Source organism: Natrix helvetica (assembly GCF_964273705.1).
Source record: "Natrix helvetica genome assembly, chromosome: 5".
NCBI classification, from domain to species: domain Eukaryota; kingdom Metazoa; phylum Chordata; class Lepidosauria; order Squamata; family Natricidae; genus Natrix; species Natrix helvetica.
In genome coordinates, this window is record NC_138551.1 from 100,025,756 (window position 1) to 100,048,297 (window position 22,542).

The window sequence follows — 22,542 nt, forward strand, 5'->3', positions numbered from 1 at the left end:
TTCCTGAGTTTCTCTTAAATATTATAAGTAAATCTTGTCTCTCACTGAGAAATTCTTCCTAAGGAGAAAAGGAGAAAACAGCATGAAAAAAACCTCCAGATTTTGTCCACGGCTTTGGCTGAAAGTGGAAGAGAAAACTAGGAGTTTGGGGGTCTAATTTTGAGATTCTGGAGAACTTTGACTGAATTTGACAATAACGACAACAAGCCACTAAGTGGCAGTGTGGGTTTAGAAACAAAAACATAAAATGTGGCAGCAGATAGGAGGCAACTTCCTGTAAAAAATGAAGAATGTTATATATAACTAAGACTCACAATCTATGGATGTACACAAAGCTCATTTTCTCCTGAAGATCAGTGTAGACTGTTGCCTGCTTGCATTAAAATAAACTTAACACATCATCTCCTTCTTTAAGGATTAGATTTCCAATATGTTTCTGAACTACTCTTTGGAAATAGATCCTAACAGATTCCTGATTTGGGGGGATCAATTAACATGGTCTTGAATAACAGTTATTGTGGTAGCTACTTGCTGCTACAATAGGGAGGGATTTTGTGAGTCTTGGTGACTATTTCCAAGAGTAGTTCAGCACTAAATTTTGTGGATAGGATTCCAGTAGGTGGACCACCCAAAAACAGAGAGCATAGAATAATAAGGTTGGAAGCGACCCTGGAGGTCTTCTAGTCCAGTTCCCTGCTCAGGCAGGAGACCCTATATCATTCCAGACAAATGACTGTCCAATCTCTTCTTGAAAACCTCCAGCACTCAGAACTTCTGAAGGAAAGCTGTTCCCCTGGTTAATGGTCCTCAGTGTTAGGAAGTTTCTCCTTAGTTCTAGATTGGATCTCTCTTTGATAAGTTTCCATCCATTGCTTTTTGTCCTGCTCTGGGATGCTTTGGAGAATAGGTTGACACCCTCCTCTCTAGGACAGCCCCTCAAATTTTGGAAGACTACTATCATGTCACCCCTAGTTCTATTGCAACCATATGATTAAAGCCCAGTTTTGTGGCTATAGATTCCATCTTGACTTTCTTGAAAACCCATATTAGAACCCACCGTTACATGTAGTCTTAAGTGTCAGATATATTTAAATATAGTTGTATATTTCTAATGAAGTCATTGTTTATCAGTTATTAGACTATCCTTCTAGGTCAGTGTTGGCGAACCTTTTTGGCACCAAGTGCTGAAACAGGAGCGCGCACACAGGGAAGCACTAGAAACCAAAACAGCAGCTCCCTGGCCCACGTGCAGGGGAGCACCAGAAACGGGAAGAGCTGAGCTTCCGGTTTCTAGCATGCACAATGGGTGCCGGTCACCTGATCTTCCGGTTTTTGGTGCGCATACACAGGCGAAGACCAGCTGGCCGGCACACATGTGCATGCTGGAAACCAGAAGTTCAGCTTCCTGGCACATGCATGCACGCGACTGATCTGCTCTTCCAGTTTCCAGAACCCGGAAGAGCAACGGGTGGCGGCTGGCGTGCCCAGAAAGATGGTTCTGAGTGCCACTTCTGGCACACATGCCATAGGTTCACCATCACTGTTCTAGGTGGTGAACATGTTCTTTTCTTCTCTTTAACAATGCGTACTATTTTCGGATGATTCCCACCTTTTTTTCCCCTCAACAGGATTCCATCTTTGGAACATGCCTACCTCTATATAACCTCACTGATTTGATATAAAGAAAATGACTTCTTTTGTCGCAGTCCATTGAGTTGTTTAAAAAGAGTTTTATTTTTCTTTCTCATGTATGCATTCACAAATATACTGTACCTTCTCATTGTTATGTATATGCTATCCTTTAACATTTATCACAATTCATTTAAGAATTTAAAAATATAATCGGGGGTCGCTTTCCTGCCACCCCTTACATCCATCTTATTTTACAAAAATCCTACTACTTCTTCCGTCCTGCCAACTTCCCTTCTCTACCTTCTTCTTTCCTCCCCTCCTTCCTCTTTTCTTCTTCTCCTCCCTCTCCCCCACTCCTCCTCTCTTCTTCTCCTTCCTACCCTCTCTCCTACTCTTACTAACCCTCCCTTACTTTCTCTTCTTTCCCCGTCCTTTCTCTCACCTTCCATTATTGCATTTGCTTATTTTCTTCTTCACTCTGATGGATTTTCGGGGTGAAATTCAAGGTTCCATATACATAAAAATAAATTCCCTCTTCCACATTTCATTTTCATTATAACATTTCCACATATAATCATCTTTTAACTGTATATTTGTATATTAATACTTTTCTGTTTTTTCCCTTTCCCCTCCCCTTAGTTTAATAGTGTGTCGTCCATTGAGTTGTTAAGGTTAAGATCGCTCCACTTCATTAGCACTGTATGAGATGTTACTGATACTCCCTGGCTGAAAAAAGAGTATTTGGTATCAACCATTCAATGAGATCATATCTGTATTGTATTTTTTTTTCTGCTTGACGTTTACTAATGATGTCCTAATCAGTTTGTGAGTGGGAGCATTGCATTGTAGACAATGACACGTTCAATTTGTTGTTGTCCTTTTCGTTGTAGGTGGAGAACTCAGGGGATCCATGGGAAAACTTCCAAAATAACCAACCACTTACCTATTGGGAATGTGTTTATTTGCTAATGGTTACTATGTCCACCGTTGGCTACGGAGATGTTTATGCAAAAACAACCCTTGGTCGTCTTTTCATGGTTTTCTTCATCCTCGGGGGATTGGTAAAACATTTATGTTTATATTATGCCTATATATATATTTTAATGTAACGATTATATCATAACTTAAGACTTCAAAATGCATATCCCCTTGTATTGCATTTTGAAGAGCTAGTTACTGAACTAAAATAATAGAGCAATGGCGTGCTTACGGATGTAATGTTTGCAGAGATAGTAAGGATAGGAAGCATTTGAAGAATTAAAAGCTTGAAGCAATGAGGAGGAGGCTGGGCACACTTTGAAAATCCTTCAGGAACACTGCTGGTCTTCATAACAAGCCCAGCTTGTCTTCGCCAATAGGCTGGTCATCAGATCAGTCTATTGAATAGCAATTGCTTGATTGATTCCTCTTGCGACCTTATCAATAAAACAAAATATACAATAGGTCGTCCTTCACATACGCCGACAGTTGAGCACGGCAGCCCTGGGTCAGGTCCTCTTTTAGGATAACACCCAGAAACCTAAAACTGACCACTTGCTCTACTCAGTCTCCATTGATAAGCAAGGGCTGGATGTCTGATTTAGTCCTTCTGTAGTCCAGTATAAGCTCCAAGTTATTGTTTCCGCACCACCTTTTCTGAAGCTCAACTGATTTTCCCCAAAGGGGAAATGAAATGGAAAGTAAGTAAGTAAGCTTTGATGAAAAGCGGGGAGAGGTTGGACTTGAAGGCCAAATTATGCCAGTGAAAGTGTGCACAGACTCCGTACCTAAGCGGTTAACATTTGACTGCTGATAACAGTCCGGGAGAAATTAGTTGCGGTTTCAAGATCTTCCCTTTTGTGTTCCTTCCCAACATTCCAACAAACACAGTGGTTTAGGATCCTCCTTAAAAGAGCTGTTGCCAGGGTTTCTATTTTTACAGCTAGCGGAAAATGTGAGTTCACATCCTTCCAAATAGCAACCAAGGGTGAGACTGAAGTCAGCAGTCATTACAAATTTCCCAGCAGATTGGCAAAGAATGTTCCCTACGAGAGAGAGAGAGAGATATTTTCGGGAGGGGAAAAAGGAAGCCTTAATTCTGGAGGATTTAAATCTCTAGATGCTGGGCTTGGATCGCATGGAAGCAACTGTTATCTTAACTCTTTGGGTGCCCTTGCAGATGCTCCAGCTGTGGTGCTCAGGATAGCAAAGGAACATCCTGAACAAAGTTGATCCCCCCTTATAGATATTGTCCCTGAACAAACTACCAATTTTTTTCTCAATGCAATAAATTTCTGGCAGCTGCTATATTTTTGCCCTAGGACAGGGGTCGGCAATCTGTGGCTCTGGAGCCGCATGTGTCTTTTTCATCCCTCTGCTGCGGCTCCGTGTCACCGGTCAGTTCCATGATTGATAGGGCTTTTGGCTAGGGCAGGTAGAGGAAAAAGGATGCTACGCTAGGAGGAAACTCTATGCTGGGGGAACTGGACTTCTGGTTGGATCCAGAATTGAACAGAGGGCTTCCGGTTAGGACTTTTGTGGCTCCTTGAGTGTTTAAGGTTCTCGACCCATGCCCTAGAGGAAAAATAAAAAACCAACCAACGTTCAGGTTGAACTATAAGGTAAGTGATTTCTTCAACCCCAGGTGTGTGTGTGTAGAAATGTGCCTGTATGTGTATGTGCAAACCCATCTATATATGTATGTATATTTACAACAGAGGTATCCAATTTTGGCAACTTTATGACTTGTGGACTTCAAGTCCCAGAGTACCTCTGCCAGCATGGATGGGCAAGGAATTCTGGGAGTTGAAGTTCACAATTCATAAAGTTGCCAGGGCTGGACCCCACCCTGTATTACAGACTTAAAGATAATGAAGGTGTACATATATAGACAGGCGCACCTCTCATTTTAATGATTTTATCTCTAAACCTTTTTGTGCATTTTCCTTCCCTTGCCAAAAAGGGTAGATCGGTAGTGGCAGCAGCTCTTTGAGGCATCCCAGCCACAAGCAAACTGTTTGTTGGACAAAACATGGCAGAATACTTTTTTTTTTCTTCCTCGTTGCCTTTTTTCCCCTTTTACATCCTTACATTTTCTTATCCATCTTTTAAAAAGATGAACTTAAAAAAAAAAACCTTTACATCATGTCCATTCTCATTCTGTAGAAAATCCACTCTGCTTTTGTTTACCAAACCATTGACATGAAGTGAAAAAAAAAAAAAAACACCCTCTCATCTGTCTCGTCTAAAAGACTCAAAATAATGCAAGCATCAGAAATACGGCTTTGTCTTGGCTTGGCGGGGAGTTTTGGACAGTAAATATTTGAAAAAAAAAGTCCACTCGCCTCTTTACGAAAACACGAGCCACGGCGCTGTTTTATCTCCCTTTAATGTCACTTTGACTTGATTTTGTTCTTGTTCTTGGTTTTGTTTTGTTTTTTCCCTCCTTTTTTGCATTATATATATATATATATACATATATTTTTTCATTCTTGTCTCCCTCTTTTGACTGTTTTCTGTAGCTGAGCTAGTGTTTTCCCTCTTTACAAAAATAATTAAAAAAAAAAAAATACCCGACACTTGACCTTCTTGTTTTGAGATGAAAACTTTTTGCGATCTTTTTTTCTTTTTTTTTCTTTTTTTTTCTTTTTGGAGGAAAGACTTTGGTTAGGGCCTGTGCCTTGCATTTTTCAGATCGTAAGGATGATGTATCTTCGTATTAAAAAAAAAAACCCTCATCGGCCCCTTCCCCTTCCTTTGACCTCTCTTTTTAGTCTTTTCTCTGTCTCCTGTCTTCTTCCTTAGGCCATGTTTGCCAGTTACGTCCCTGAAATCATAGAGTTAATAGGAAACCGCAAGAAATATGGTGGTTCCTATAGTGCGGTTAGTGGAAGAAAGTAAGTATTCCGAGGCACCCTGCTGCCTTTGGTGCCGCAGAACACTCTCTGCATGCCATTTTTTCTTTTCTTTTCTTTTCTTTTTTTTTGTTTTGCTTTTCTTTCGTGCATGTAGGCAATGTTTGCGCGCTACGTGCCAGAAATTGCGGCTCTCATCCTTAACCGGAAGAAATACGGCGGGACTTTTAATTCAACCCGAGGCAGAAAGTAAGTTGAAAGAACTGGGGGAAAAAATATGAAACAACATGGAGAGAGCCAAACTGTGAGACCAGGTGGAACTTGAGCCCAATGCGGGGGTGACCTCTGACACATAGACACCTCCCCCCCCCGTCAATTCCTTTTCAGGGATAAGTGTGTCTGGTCGCCATCAAATCTCATACCTTTCCCAAGCTGGAAGATCTATCGTATTTTTCGGACTATAAGACACACCTTTTTCCCTCAAAAAAGAGGGTGAAAATCTGGGTGTGTCTTATACACTTATACCATGCTGGCTGGGGAATTCTGGGAGTTGAAGTCCACAAGTCTTAAAGTTCCCAAGTTTGGACACCCCTGGTCTATGGAGATTCTTAATCATTCAGATCACAGTTGTCCCACATGTGTCCCCCCAAAAAAGAGGACTTCTCCAGTTAGAACTTAAGAAGCTTCCTGCATGAGAAGTGAAATGTTTTCAAAGAAAACACCAAGGAAGTCCAGTTGCCTTTTTGCGGGGGGAAATACCTTTGGGATATTTCCAAAGTGGTTATCCAATCAGGTATGTACACAGCTATGAGAGATCCACCTAACATTAAACATTTGGTGACTTCTATCAATACCTTAATATCCTTATGCAAGGACCTCTGTAACTGAGAGTCAGTTCTGTATTAGCCTCAGTAGGGAACAAATGAACATATTATTTCAGAACGTGCATAAATTCATCCGTCCACCAAAAAGTTTAATTAGGGTGTTGGTTTGAGCCCTGAACTTGGCAATTTGTTTGCAAACGTTTCATCACCGTTCGAGGAGACATTGTCAGTGCATTTTGAATTGTGCTCGTCGGCCAGGTCTTTAAATACTTGTTTTATTCTTATTACATTTTTAAATATTAAATATAAAGTTATTTAAAGACCTGTGTTTTGACAGACAAGCACAATTCAAAACGCACTGACGATATCTACTCAAACGGTGATGAAACGTTTGCAACCAAATTGCCAAGCTCGGAGCTCAGACTAGCAGCCTAACTACCAAATCGAGCTACTAATAATCAAACACATTTCAAAAGTTTAATGTTTCATTTGTAACATTAGCATACAGCAAAATGTTCTCCATTAACCAATTCAGCTGGTGAACATAATCCATGTTGAAAATAAAGTTATATGCAGCTCTTCATTGATTTTGTTGCAACACACTAATGTGTCTAAACTTAGGTAATGACATGAAGAGTTTCTAAAGTTCCCTGATGTATAATAAGTATAATTTTGTCATGTTTGCTAACTCAAATTGATAAATTTGCTAACTTCACTTTGGATGACCCGCATTAGTTATCTTGTATTAAGGAGGTTCTTAACCACCACCACCCCTAGCAATTTTTAGAACATAATTGCTCTAATTTTCCAAAATATTGCATTTGTATTATACTGGTTGAGAAAGTAATCTGTACAGAACTTTAACATTTCCAATTGGTACAACTAATTCTGCACTATATCTCATTCTGATGGTTGGTATAAATAAATTGAATTCTTACTTGTCTTTTTGTAATGCATAGAAAATGATATCTTCTTAGCCCTCTCCTTTGCAATCAACTCTTGCTGCTGTTGTTGCAAGATCCAATCTGGGTCAGTCACTGAGACCAGAGATTTATTCTTCCAAATTTAGGGACTCATGCTGGAGCCCATCCTCTGGGAATGTCTCTCTGTTGGAATATGTGCTTTTGGGCTATTCTCTTTTTATGGGGTACCTTCCTATTGGAACTGTAAATCTGTGGTTCTGGTGACTGTTCCAGATTCAATCTTGCAACATTATCCTGGGACGTGTATATTTGCCTCCATTCATATATATTTTTGGTCTCTTAATCCAAGAATCTTCATTTTTCTTTTAATTTGGGAGTCTCTTGTAATCATGAAGTCCTTGTCATTTGTTAATGCTAGGTTGACACAACCTATGATAATAAGTAAGCCATCTGCTTTTGCTATTGACAAGTCCCAGAAGATAGATAATATATTTCAGCTAACTCCAAACTAGCACTGGCCTTCCAGGATTTTTAAGTGCACTTCTAACAAAAACTTAACTTTTAATTTGAAGAGGAACATTGAAATTCATTTCTTTTCTGACGGTTGAGGTTACTCTGATGTACCCAAAATGTTCCTACCCTAATGTTGTGAAAGGAATTGTCTTGAAAAGGAATTTTATCAATCAAAATTGAACTGAATAACAGAATTGGAAGGGATCTTGGATGTCTTCTAGTCCAACCCCCTACTCAGGCAGGAAACCCTATATCATTTCAGACAGATAGTTGTCCAATCTCTTCCTAAAAGCTTCAGTGATGAAGCACTCGCAACTTCTGGAGGCAAGCTGTTCCACTGGTTAATTGTTCTCATTGTCAGGAAATTTTCTCCTTGATTAGTTTCCACCCATTGCTTCTTGTCCTATCCTCAGGTGCTTTGGAGAATAGCTTGACTCCCTCTTCTTTGTGGCAGCCCCTCAAATATTGGAAGACTGCTATCATGTCACCCCTGATCCTTCTTTTCATTAGACTAGACATACCCAATTCCAGTAACCGTTCTTTATATATTTTAGCCTTCAGTCCCCTAGTCATCTTTGTCTTCTCTCTACTCTTTCTAGAGTCTCCACATCTTTTTTACATTGTGGTGATGTATATTGTGGCGTGACATTTTGATTCAAATCCAAATAATTTTAGAGCACTCACACTTCACTATTCTAAATGTGAATTCAACTTGTGGAGTTGAAAATGTTCTAGATAGCATTTAAAATGTTTAACATATAAGTAGCCTTTAACAGAATGGGATGGGATGGGATGGGATGGAATGGAATGGAATAGAATTGAATGGAATAGAAGGAAAGGACTTTGGAGGTCTTCTAGTCCATCCCCCTGCTGAAGCAGGAGGACATAAACTATTTCAGATAAGTGGCTGTCTATTCTCTTCTTAAAAAGCTCCAGTGATGGAGTGCACATGATTTCTGAAGGCAAGCTATTCCACTGGTTACTTAATTTATTCCACTTACGACTATAATTGAGCCTTACAATTATGGTAGTAAGTCGTGACATTCATAAAGTGTGACACCACATGACCAGACCCCATTTTGCAACTTTTTTTGTAGCAGTTTCAAAAGACTACTACATAAAGTGAATGCTGCAGTCATTAAGCAAACCATTGCTATGAGGTATTTCAACCCCCCCACCCCCTGAAATCACTAACAAACACCAGTTTCCTGGACCAAAAAACAACAACATTGTAAATCATGGTCATGTGACTTCATGGTGCTGCAAATAGCCATAGATGTGGGCCGATTGCTGAGCACCCAAAATGCAGTCATGTGACCGGGGTGGGTTGGTGGGAATGTTGAAACTTCGGGTTGTAAGTAGCTTTGAGGGAGGGCCTGCCATAACTTTGAATGGTCACGAAGCCACCAGTCATAAATGGAGGGCTATCTGTGCTTTGTTCTTAATTATCAGCAGCTGAATGCCAATCTATCCATCATGTTTTCTAGATATGTTGCAAGTACAGCTCCTAGATTTCTGAGCTGATAATAGTTAGACGTTTGTTCATGTATTTATATAACATATTTCTCTACACAGAGTTCTTAGCACAGTATCTCCCTAGAGTTCACAATGCTGTAGTCAATACAGCAGAATCAATGGCATGAATTGCTGTATTTCTTGGACTATAAGACGCACTCCCCCCCCTCCCAAAAAAGTTGGTGGAAATGTCTTATAGACCGAATACGGGCCCATTTTTGGCCTCCTAAACCTTCTGCACATCCCGTTTTCACCCTCCCCGGCCCCCAGAAGCACACTGCAGGCCAAAAAAAGGGATGTTTTAGGTGAAAACGGGATGCGCAGAGTGTTCAGGAGGCCAAAAGTGGGCCTGTTTTTGGCCAGAGAGGGCAAAAATGGGACACGCCGATGCCAAAAAATGTCTTCTCCTTGTTGTCCTCTAAATCTAGGTGCACCTTATAGTCTGAATAATACGGTAAATCTCATCAAGAAACCAAAGAGCATTTTAGTGCAATGGTAATATAGTCAAGAACACCCACCATTAAAATTGGAAAATTTTAAGGTCGGTCATCCTGGTGTCAAAATTGTTTGAGGTCACTCGTTGGAGAAGGTCAAGATGATACTCTGAGCTGGAATTATTTTGTTCATGGCCAAACCCTGAACCAAAATGGATATTTCTATTCCTACAGGATTTATTTTCTAGGGGGTTAGAGTTTTCAGACCGGTTTCCTGCAATTCCCACTAAACAGGGTCAAAGAAGAGCTATGCTAGCTATGGGTTAATCCATTTGCTTTCACTGGGAATTAATCAGCACATTTTTTCTAGATTATGTTTAGATGAAGTGCAGTTTCAACTTGTCCTCCTCCCTGAGAGGAAGAGTTAGGCAAAGCATTTTCAAACTCCATCTTTCCATCAAGATTAACATGGGGCGTGCAAGGTTTTAAAATGAGCTTCAGTGACAGGTTCCTACTGGTTCAAATCAGTTCGGCCGCACCGGTAGTTGTTTGGTGGCCTGGGTCGCTGGAACCGGCAGTGATCCAGGCCTGACAGACCCCCAAACCAGTTCCCCGGTCACCGCCATTACCATCTTGTTTTTCGGTTCTGTGCATGTGCAGAACAATTTCTATTGAACTGTGCGTGCATGTGCAGCGTATGAAGCATGCAGACGAAAGAACCGGCAGTAGTGTTGGCCATAACCCACCCCTGATGACCTTCATTATTTTAGGGTATCCCTATCTCTCATCCGTCCGTCCGTCCATATCTATCTATCTATCTATCTATCTATCTATCTATCTATCTATCTATCATCCCTCCATATCCATATCAATCAATCAGTCCACCCATCTATCTATCTCTATCTCTCCATCTATCATCTTACATCCATCCGTCTGTCTGTCCGTCCATCCATCCATCCATCCATCTATCAATCATCCATTCATATTCATATCCAACCATCCATCCATCCATCCATCCATCCATCCATCTATCTATCTATCTTCTATCTATTTCTGTGTCTCCATCTATCATCTTACATTCATCCGTCCATCCATCCAACCATAGCTATCTATCATCTATCTATCTATGTATCTATGTATGTATCTATCTATCTATCTATCTATCTATCTATCTATCTATCTATCTAATCATCTATCTATCTATCTATCTATCTATCTATCTATCTATCTATCTATCTATCATCCTCCATATCCATATCAATCAATCAATCCACCCATCTATCTATCTCTATCTCCCCATCTATCATCTTACATCCATCCATCCATCTATCTACCTATCTCTATCTCTCCATCTATCATCTTCCATCCATCCGTCTGTCCATCCATCCATCCATCCATCCATCCATCCATCCATCTATCTTCTATCTATCTGTCTGTCTATCTATCTATCTATCTATCTATCTATCCATCTATAGCTATCTATCTATCTATCTATCTATCTATCTATCTATCTATCTATCTATCTATCTATCATCTATCTATCCATCTATCTATCATCAGATTTCTTGGCCACCCATCTTATTACAAGGTAACTGTGGGACCAAAGAGTGAAAGATATTCACATTAGACATAAAGGAATAGCCTTTTCAAGAAACTGAGTTGGGAGAGGATGTTGTCTCACCGATACCCAGTATCGGTCTGTTAGAGCTAAACTTCAAACTCCCACATCCTATTTTCTTTGACGGCTAGTTTATAAATTTCCTTGCTGGCTTTGGGCCTTGCAAAATTTATTTTATCTCTGAGGCTTTTTTTGCTTTGCTTTGTTTACTTTGAAAAAGGCACTCTTTGTTGGTCTCTCTTCATCTGTTTGGTTTTGCCTGTGCAGTGTGTGGACCAGAGTTGAACGTTGTCATCAGGGCCCACAGTGTTTGACTTTGTGCATTGTTTCCTGGTTCAGAAAGCTCATTTCTAAATGCCTTCGGAGAAGCCCTCTGCTTACACACATCTCTCATCAGAGCCTCGGAGTTTGGGAACGGCACAGCGAAAAGCCATTAGCAGCCCAATGTTTGATATTGGTTTTGCAGTCAGGAGAACAAGATTGATGAAATGTTATGTTTGGCTGGAAAGTGGAGCTTTCCTTTGGAATTCAGCATTGAGAGAATGGGCTGTCAGAACCAATAAGTCTTCCATTGCTCTTGATGGAAAGCATGTGGTAATAATTAGCAGCGCACAGCTTTTCACTGAACAACTTGGCGTAGACTTTGGCAGCAAACTTAATGAAAGAGTACAGTTCTGCAATTCTTAATGTCAAAATGTTTCCAGATAAAAATGTAATGCATTTGAAAAACTGGAGCCGCTAAACTTTGTTGAAAGATGTTATTCAGAGCCTAATGGGGAATTTTGTTCTCTCAGAAAGAAATATTCATTATGTTCCTTTGTTTAAACATACTATTCAAATAATATATGTGTTCTATGATGTTTAATATGGAGCTTAAAGGGGATGCAGTGGCTCAGTGGCTAAGACGCTGAGCTTGTCGATCAGAAAGGCCGGCAGTTCGGTGGTTTGAATCCCAAGTGCCGTGTAATGGAGTAAGCTCCCATTTCCTTGTCCCAGCTTCTGCCAACCTAGTAGTCCGAAAGCACATTAAAAATGCAAGTAGAAAAATAGGGACCACCTTTGGCGGGAAGGTAACAGTGTTCCATTGTTCTGAACTAGGCTTCCTGATACAATAAAAAGCACATGATTAGGTCCAGAACCCCTCTTTTTATTTCAAAGGCTATGAATTATATTCATTTACTTTTATTTACTGAGCGCTTATAGACCGCCCCCTCTCCCGAAAGGGACTCGGGGCGGTGTACAGTCCATATCAGAAATACAACATATAAACAATTAAAATTATTAAATAGATAAATAAATTTACAGCTGTGAATGAGTCCCAAATAGTAGTAAAGAGTTCTACAGCAGGCTGCCAAATTCCTTCAGGATAAGACTGATAAGCACCTGTTCTGACCCCCCTTCTCATATACCAAAGCACTCCGAAACAAGGTCTCTGCAAGATGTTTTATTTACAGTACAGTCAATACCTTGGCAGCAATCCAGCCTGCCGAGGTACAGATAACACCGTGGCAGCAATCCAGCCTGCCGAGGTACGACACAGATTTGAGAGCGTCTCCAACTCTAATGATAAGTTGATTCCTCCAAAAACAGCTTTCAGAAAGTCCTTCCTTAAATAGCCTTGAGAGGAGCCTGATTATGATCACCTGAGTCCAATCATCTCTTGTAACTGCGCAGCTGTTCTCTATGTCTATCAGCTCTCCGTTGCCGGGCATCCAGAAACCACTCCTTGTCTCCTCCCCACTGCTCCAAGGCATGACATCAGGCGCACACTCCCTTTGGCTTTCACCACTGCTCCATGCCTCAGGCGCCTCCTGGTGGCCAACCAGCCTCTCTGATCCCTGATCGGAGTTGGAACCTTGTCCAGGGTCCTCCACATTCTCCAGAGCCGACTCATAGGGACCCTCACTGTCGGAGACTGGTGGCAGCTCCAACGGCTCCTGCTGGGCCACAACAAGCACCCATCTTTATCTTCTTTGAAAACGCTGCCGAAGACTTAATTGTCAATGAGCTTCACAAGGCCACACCGAGCAAAAAGTCCAAACATATTTTCAGAAGGTAAACTCACCAGCATGAACCAAGTTGCTTCCTGAAAAGGCTCATGTGTCTTTGCTCTTCCTTTATGTCCTATGGGAGGGACCAAACACCTCCAAACCTTACTCCCAAGTCGTCCCTTCTGTTTTAACTGTTCTTGCATTCTGGCAGCTCTGCGCATGCGCACACTAGGAACAGGGGGAGCCTGTTCCTCTGCCTCGCTGCTGTCCGACTCTGGAGACTCCGCAGGCAGCACATAACTCCCAGATAGCCCTGGCCCTGGCTCCCTCTCTGCCCTCTCCAGCCCCCAGGAGCTCTCTAAAAGCTTCCTAAGGGCTATGCAAGGCCATTTTGGTGAAGGGGCGGGTTTTGGGAGGCAAAAATGCTGTATTCAGTGTATAAGATGCACCCGGATTGTCATTCTCTTTTTTGAGGGAAAAAGATGTGTCTTATACTCTGAAAAATACAGCTTCACAATGCTTTACAGCCCTCTCTAAGCTGTTTACAGAGTCAGCCTATTGCCCTCAACAATCTGGGTCATCATTTACCAGCCTTGGAAGGATAGAAGTCTGAGTCAATAGCACTAGCACTTAGACTTATCATATTTTTCAGAGTATAAGATGCTCCGAAGTATAAGACGCACCTAGCGTCTGGGGAGGAAAACAAGGGGGGGGGGAATCTGTTTCTGCCTCCCAGCAGTTTGCCTCTTTGCAACAAACAGCAAACAGTACAGACAATATACACTGTTTGTGGTAAAGGTGTGCCTGACCCATAGAAATTGCAAAGAATTGGAGAAATGTACATTATGGCAGTATATTAATGCCAGAAAGTGTTCTTAAATGTAGTCACATTAATTCCTCCCAATTATTTAAATCAATCTGCTCCAAACATGACTAAGTCAGGGTCTAATTAGACAACAGGACACTGTTACAATTCAGACTATACTTGTACAGATGCTGTTAAAATTGATGTGGCTTTCTGGAAGTATACGTTATTCTCTGCTATTTAAAAGAAGATACAATAGCACTGGGCCTCTTCAGATCAAGCATTTATTTTAAAACACTTCTTCATTTTGTTAAGCTGTCTAGAACAATAATAAAGCAGTTTTTTAAAAAATAAGTAATAATTTGAACATTCTATAGGCATTTATAGTTATTGACTTACCTCCTTGCAGAAAACAGCAAACAGCCTGATTAGCACAAGAAAACATATTTTACGCAGGTGGGCAGGGCGCATTGCATTGTGGGTGTGGGGCATGCACACACAATTTTGGCATGCATTTACAAAAAGGTTCGCCATCACTGGAATAGGTGATCAATAGAAAGCGTCCTCACTCATTGCATTACGGTGTGGTATACTGGCTTGACAGCCGCGGATAGAAAGACATTACAGAGGGTGGTGAGCACAGCCAAGACATCATGGGCTGCCCCCTGATACCTGTAGATGACATTGCTAGGACTCGCTGCCTTAGAAGAGTGAGGAAAATCCTCAGGGATGACTCACACCGTGGTCAGCCCTTCTTTATTCTCCTACCATCTGGAAGGAGATATAGAAGGATAGGCATCCTCACAAACAGGCTGAAGAACAGTTTTTATCTATGGGCTGTCAGACTCCTGAATGAAAATAACTCTACAACAACCGTGTTTTGCTGAAAATAAGACAGGGCCTTATTTTCTTTTGAACCCCCCCACAAAAAAATAAGCGCTTGGCCTTATTTTGGGGGAGGTCTTATTATTTTTGAGGTGCAGGAGGTAGCGAGTGTGGTCACTTCATAGCTGCTGCTGTGTTGCAATATTTTTGGGAAGGGCTTATTTTAGTGCATGTGCTCAAAAGCCCGATTGGGCTTATTATCCAGGGAGGTCTTATTTTCAGGGAAACAGGGAATTATAATATGATTGACTTGCGGGGACGACACAACATGCCATAAGTTCACATAGTGTAATAGGACTGGGTGTTTGTTATTAGTATTCACTGGGCTGGGGGACTTTTTCGGTCTTTCATTGTGAGTTGTAGTGTGTGTGTGTGTGTGTGTGTGTGTGTGTGTATGAAGGGAGGCTCAGCCAATCTCATTATACACATGCTGTACTCTGACAATAAAGGTTTGAAATTGAATTTGAATTATAATGTCAGGAGGAGATTTTCCTGGAAGTGCATTAATAGTGTTAGATCTTGTTTGTCTCATGAGTTCCACATTTCGGGAGAGATTTAGGAGCATTTTATTTTAAGCAGGCTTGAGTTCTGTGTGCTGATCTTCTCTGCTTTGGGGAAGTTTCTTCATAGTTCTTGGATTTATAAACCATCAGTTCAAATCATCAACTTATCATAAGAACAATCTGTGAGCGATTCGTTCCAGAAGAGATAGCTATGTTTCTCTCTCTCTCTTTTTTTAATAATTAAAAAAGGGAAAGACAGATAAAGTAAACACAAAGACAAGCAGCTAATTGAAGCCGACAGAACCCTTGGATAGATTAAATCTTGTAATTCGAATCTGAATCTTTACTTAAAAGTAAAGACTTTTTTTTTGCTTTTTCATTCATCCCTGGAATGTATGTATGTATGTATGTATGTATGTATGTATGTATGTATGTATGTATACATATATATATATAACTCTGGAATGCCTCAAGTAATTTCAACCAAACTGGTACACAGATGACTTACTCTCGGGAAACAAATACTGTGGGTGTAAGACACCCCTTAAAACCCACAGGGTGTGTGTTCTGTTAAGATACATCCTGTTGTGCCTTAAAATGGCTTCTACTGTACTGCTGTAAAATGGCTTCTACTGTACAGCGCAGTGGAGTTGCCATGCTAACGGCTTCACAGTACTCCACAAGGGGGCTCCCTCTAGTAAGGGGGAAAATCCATCAATAGAAATTATATTTGTTCTGGACATTTTCCCCCTATGAATAAATACCCGGGCAATGCTGGGTTATCGGCTAGTAAATATTAAAATTGATAAGGACAATGAAGTGAGGGAATCTCTTCATCACTGAATGTGGGACAACTTGCCTCCAGAAATTGTGGAGTTGGAGTTTTTAAAGAAAAAATTGAACACCTCGTTTATCTGAAATGATATAAGGTATCCTGTTTGAGCAGTGGGTTGGACTAGAAGACCTCCAAGGTCCCTTCCAACTCTACTATTTTGTTAATAAAGCCTGTGACATACAGAGGCTCATGGAATACCATTGAACAGGCACAAAGCTCAGACTTGGCCAGGGGATGAAAAAAACCTGATCATCCTTATGTCTTACCTGTGGGAATGACTGCAGGGACGACACTTCTTACCTTTCTTTTGGAACACTTATATTAGGTTTAAGGTCAGGAGTCCTCATAGTCCAGCAGATGTTGTCCTTTGTGAGGAAATTGTTAAATGGTTCCCCATTGGTTTTGACTGAAGACCATCTCAAGCTTTGTGCCATATAAAGGAGGCGTGGTGGCACAGTGGTTAGACTGCAGTACTGCAGGCTACTTCTGCTGACTGCCTGCTGACTGCAATTTGGCAGTTCAAATATCACCGGCTCAAGGTTGACTCAGCCTTCCATCCTTCTGAGATGGGTAAAATGAGAAACCAGATTGTTGGGGGCAACAGGCTGACTCTGTAAACTGCTTAGAGAGAGCTGTAAAACATTGTGAAGCGGTATATAAGTCTAAGTGCTATTGCTATTTGAGGAGAAGGTTAACAGTTAAATGGGTATCTCAGATATCTGAAAGCCTTAACTCAGTGTTTCTCAGCTTTGGTCACTGGAAGATGTCAGGGTTGGCTGGGGAATTCTGGGACTTGAAGTCCATATGTCTTCAAGTGGCCAAGGCTGAGAAACACTGGTAAAAGGAATCCATCCCCATTGGTGGGATTCAGCCAGTTTGTACCTATTTGGGAGAACCGGTTGTTAACTTTCTAAGCAGTTCGAAGAACTGGTTGTTGGAAGAAATCTTATTTTGTTTCCCCCCCCCACTTTACAGGACTAATCCTGTAAGGAAGGCAGGAAGGAAACATTCTGGGGTTGTTTCTAGCCTAATCTTTATTGCCCTGCTTACAGAAACTGCCTCTCCAATTAACTCTTATTACATTGTAACAGCTAAGGCAAAGCGCCCATCGATGTGAGTGATTTTGAGTTGGCCATGCCCACCTGGTCACATGACCATCAAGCTACGCCTACCCAGCTAGTCATTAGGGCAGAGAACCGGTTGTTAAATTATTTGAACCCCACCACTACCTACAACCCCACCCCCACCCCCCAAAATACAAGCCATCCACTTTGCAAGCCAAACAGTCTCCAGACAACACTTCCTGCCTCCACTTCCAAGAAGATTTTGCTAGATGATTCCTATCCCAATTTACGATTCTTAGCTTAGCTTCATCTTTTCTCCTAGGCACATGTATATGGAACCATGGAAGTGGTTCTGAGGTCGGCTGAAGTGTTAGTGAGTTTAGAAGTGACACTTACCGTATTTTTCAGAGTAAAAGATGAACCTTTTTCCCTCTAAAAAAAAGGCTAAAAATCTGGGTGCATCTTATACACTGAATACAGCATTTTTTGCCTCCCGAAACCTTGCCCTCTTCACCAAAATGGCCGTGCAGAGCCTCTAGGAAGCTTTTAGAGAGATCCTGGGGGCTGGGGAGGGCAGAAATAAGCAAAATATGGGCCATTTTTGCTCATTTTACCCCCCCCCAACCCCCAGGAGCACTCTAGAAGCTTCCTAAAGGCTATCCATGCCTCTTTTTTAAAATGAAAAACGGGCCATTTTTTGCTCATCCCCCCCCCCCCCCAGCAGCACTCTGCAAGCTCCCTAAAGCTATTTATTCCTTTTTTGGGGGGGGGGGGAACGGGCCATTTTTGGGAGGTTTGCAGAGTGCAAATACTTTTTCCTCTTCAAAACCTTGCTGTGTCTTATACTCTGGTGCGTCTTATATGGTTTTTTTTTTTCACACACACAATACTTGACTTAGGAAGTGTGAACTTTCTTAATTAATGTTTGGATACTTCTTTAAAATGATGAGGGTTAAAAAGTCAAAATACGGCTTTATCCAGAGAAAACACATTATTATAGATAGGCAGTCTAAAAGTAAATGTAAAGGTTCCCCTCGCACATATGTGCTAGTTGTTCCTGACTCTAGGGGGCAGTGCTCATCTCCGTTTCAAAGCCAAAGAGCTAACGCTGCCTGAAGACATCTCCATGGTCATGTGGCCGGCATGACTAAACACCGAAGGCACACAGAATGCTGTTACCTTCCCATGAAAGGTGGTTCCTATTTTTTACTTGCTTTTTTACATGCTTTCGAATTGCTAGGTTGGTAGAAGCTGGGACAAGTAATGGGAGCTCACTCCATTATGCAGCGCTAGGGATTCGAACAGCCAAACTACAGACCTTTGTGATCGACAAGCTCAACATCTTAGCCACTAAGCCACCACGTCCCTTATAGGCAGTCTAGATGAATTCTATATATAGGAGTTCATTGAAGGCAAAAGGAGAAGGGGGCAGCAGAGGATGAGAAAGTTAGATAATGTCATCCATGCAATTAACATGAATTTGGGAAAATGTCAGGAGACAATGGAGGATGGGGGAGAAGATGGCATGCTAAGATCCATGGGGTTGGACATGTCTAAGGGTTGGGCATGACTTAGTGACTGAACAACAAATCTAACACTGATCAGATGTCATTCAAATGCTGAAAATTGGAAGGCTATTCTTGCTGATTGCAATAGCACTTAGACTTATATACCGCTTCACAGGGCTTTACAGCCTTCTCTAAGCAGTTTACAGAGTCAGCCTCTTGCCCCCAACAATCTGGGGCCTCTTTTTACCAACCTCAGAAGGATGGAAGGCTGAGCCAATATCAATAGCACTTAGACTTATATACCGCTTCAACTGTGCTTTTGCAGCCCTCTCTAAGCGGTTTACAGTCAGCCTCTTGCCCCCAACAATCTGGATCTTCCTTTTAACCGACCTTGGAAGGATGGGATGCTGAGTCAACCTTGAGCAAGTCAGGATTGAACTGCTGGCAGTCGGCAGAATTAGCCTGCCTTTCTACATTTTAACCACTGCACTACCTCGCTCAAGAAGTCAAATCTTGTCTCCTTTATCCACAAATGGATGGAGTTTTAAGAGGCACCCCTTTGTAGAACTTGTCCAAAACTTCAAGTGATTCAAACTGCAGACGTCCAAGCATTTCCAAGTCCAGTAGAAACAGCAGGCTGGGATCTTCAAATCAACACATGCAATGACTTTGCCTACACCAAGTTGTAGTTTAAGATGAGCAATGATGCTGTTTGCCTTCTGCAAGAGAGAGGTGACTTGAATAGGCTACCATCCATTCATTCCTTTTGGCTTTTCCCAAAATAGATTTTACTTAACAACTGTTCTTAATTATGGTAGAAAGTCACAGTGGGAGAAAAAGGCTGTTCGCGGCCTTTAAAAAATGATATCACATTGCCATAAACTTGTGGATGTGTAATTGTCTTAACAATGCAATGTGACATGAATATTAAAAAGGAGAGCAAATTGGAAAATTGGCTTAGAAAATTATATCCTAAGCCAAAAAAAAAAAGATTAAAGGCCTAGAGACCAAAACATATGAAGATCGGTTGCAGGAATTGGGTTTGGCTAGTCTAGAGAAAAGAAGGACTGGGGGTGATGTGATAGCAGTCTTCCAGTAATTGAGAGGCTGCCACAAAGAAGAGGGGGTCAAATTATTTTCCAAACCCCAGAGGGCAAGACAAGAAACAATGGCTGGAAACTAATCAAGGAGAGAAGCAACTTGGAAATAAGGAGAAACTTCCTAACAGTGCGGATAACAAACTAGTTGGACAACTTACCTCCAGAAGTTGTGGGTGCTCCAACACTGGCGGTTTTTAAAGAAAATACTAGCTACCTGTCTGAAATTGTATTGAGTGTCCTGCCTGAGCGAGGAGTTGGACTAGAAGACATCCAAGGTCCCTTCCAGCTCTGTTCTGTTCAAGTCTTTCCATGTTTCTACTTTATATTTAGATGTTGACCAGTGGTGGATTCCGGATCCCATTGTAACCAATATGGTTGCAACGGGGCCTGGTGTCCTCCACATGAATGCGTCCAGTGTGCACATGCACAGTGCATGCATGTGTCTTACCATCCAGCGACGCTTCTGCAAGCCTCTGCGATGCTCCAGCTACTTGGTGGAGCATCGCGCAGGCGCTGTATGCCGTGCGCATGTGCGGAAGCGCCAAAGAGTTTAAAGACAGGTAAGGAGTGCGGGCGGGCGGGCAGGCGGGTGGGCCCTCCGGAGCACCATACCGGAACGGTACCCGGTGATCCAGGCAGGCTCTGGTACGCTCGTACCGGGGCGTACCGCCTGCAACCCACCATAGATGTTCACAGTCAACAGATATCAGCAGTGCATTACTACACATTAGGTGTGGCTATATTCTTTAAAGTTTAGAATTATTTTGGCCATCGCCCTTGTGACGAGCAGTCTGTAATATTTGATTGCTTGCTAGACACCAAATGCTAAGCATAATTAAGAAGAACCTGCGTATCCATGTGGTCCCGCACAATTCATCCCAAGTATTGGCAAACATAAAAGCAACGACTGTGAAAGGTTAATATTCCAACGTCTTAATTGTATTTCGAACCAAAAAGAAAATAAGGGTTAGTGGCAAAGGAAGGTCAATTTACACCTGCGAAATTGTAACAGATCTGAAATTTCAAAAGGGCTTATAGTTGCAGGATGAACTACACAAACATTAATAAGAATAATTTGCCCTAAAGAACTCGTGGGTTTTTACCCCCAATAGTATGGGTTTTAATATACTAATGTTATTTTATTAACAATGGCATTTTTCACTTGAAATCCTGCTATTAATCTTAACTATTTCTTTTTTTTTTAAAGAGACATATTATCCTACTTATTACTCCCATCCTTGCATTCGTATAGCACAAGGGTTGGCAACCCATGACTCTGCTGTGGCTCCCTGTTGCTGACTGGCTTCACATTTGATAGGGCTTTCGGTTAGGACAGTTAGCGGAAAAAGGATGCAGTGCTAGGAGGAGATGCTGGGGGAACCGGACTTCCGGTCAGCTCCAGAGTTGAACGGGGGGCTTCCGGGTTAGGAATCTTTGTGGCTCTTTGAGTATTTAAGGTTGCCGGCCCTTACTATAGCATTTAAAAAAAGGTTTTCTGATTTCATGCTATGCTTAAACAAGAATCTGAATTATTAACAGTCGAAGCAAGTTGGCAGAGGATAAGAGTCAACGGAATTCATAGATCTCTTGTAGGCCTTAAGGGACTCGAGATTAAGACCTCTCCTTCACTCTCAGCCTGGTCATCTCCTATACTGAGATTTTTTTTTTAATGGAAGTAGAATACTGATATTATTTTTAAAGTTTTGTACCAATTGGGATGAATCAGAAGAAAGCTATTTCCATATAAAGGTGGTTCAAGTATTATTATTTTTAAAGAGAAAACCAAAGATTAGGAATTAAGTCATTTTTCACAATAGTTTTCACATGGATTTGGAGTTTTCCCATTTATCTAACTTTATTTTAAGTTTGCTAGTTGCAAGAATCATGGGCAGAGAAGAGGAATATCAGGGAAGCAGAACAGGGAGGGCAGGCAACCAGAGATGAATACATGATTAGAAAGCCGAAAAAGGAGGAGAGAGGGAGAAAACCACAACATATGTATTTGATATAAATATTATACTTTATACAGAGACATTTAGATCAATATAAGTCACATTTCATTTATTTGCTTGACAGAATGAATACAATGTAGTCAGTAGATGTTGGACAAAATTTGCAATTTACTGTCAGTGATTTACTGTGATGGGATGGCAAGGGTGATTTTTAACAGATCTTTTATGTTTGTTCCAATAAAATGGATGTGATTTTCTTTGAAAATAAACAGCCGAGGGAGCTTTGCATTTTTTTTATTGTTTGTATGCACAGAGAGGAAAAGTCCCCCACCCCACCAAGCATGATATGAAAGTTGCTATTTTAAAGGGTAGTGTTTTTTTTAAAGGGATATAACATGCATGGTCTGACTGATCTTTTACTGGGTTTCCCTTAGGGAATCTTGTGCATGAAATGCGGAGAATGGAATTGATTTGGTAATTGTTGTTGGCAGTTATTTCTATTGGGGGAAACCTGTATCCTGTTTTGTGCATGTATTCCTGACCAGCACAGTGGGTTACATTAATATAGAGCAGTGTTCCTCAAAGCTTCATGACTTGAAGAGGTATG

General features: G+C 41.3%; 1 protein-coding gene across 4 annotated transcripts in view; it reads left to right on the plus strand.

Annotated features, from left to right (window-relative positions):
- The window catches only part of KCNMA1 (potassium calcium-activated channel subfamily M alpha 1), a 671,545-nt gene that overhangs the window by 418,622 nt on the left and 230,381 nt on the right, over positions 1–22,542 (plus strand). For all 4 annotated transcript variants that reach the window (XR_014175589.1, XM_081955703.1, XM_081955704.1 and 1 more), the window contains exons 8-9: positions 2,523–2,693; positions 5,416–5,507. Coding sequence is in view for 3 of the 4 variants with exons in the window: in XM_081955703.1 (XP_081811829.1) it covers positions 2,523–2,693; positions 5,416–5,507 (263 nt within the window). In the remaining variant the exon portion in view is untranslated. The remainder of the gene's footprint in view (positions 1–2,522; positions 2,694–5,415; positions 5,508–22,542) is intronic.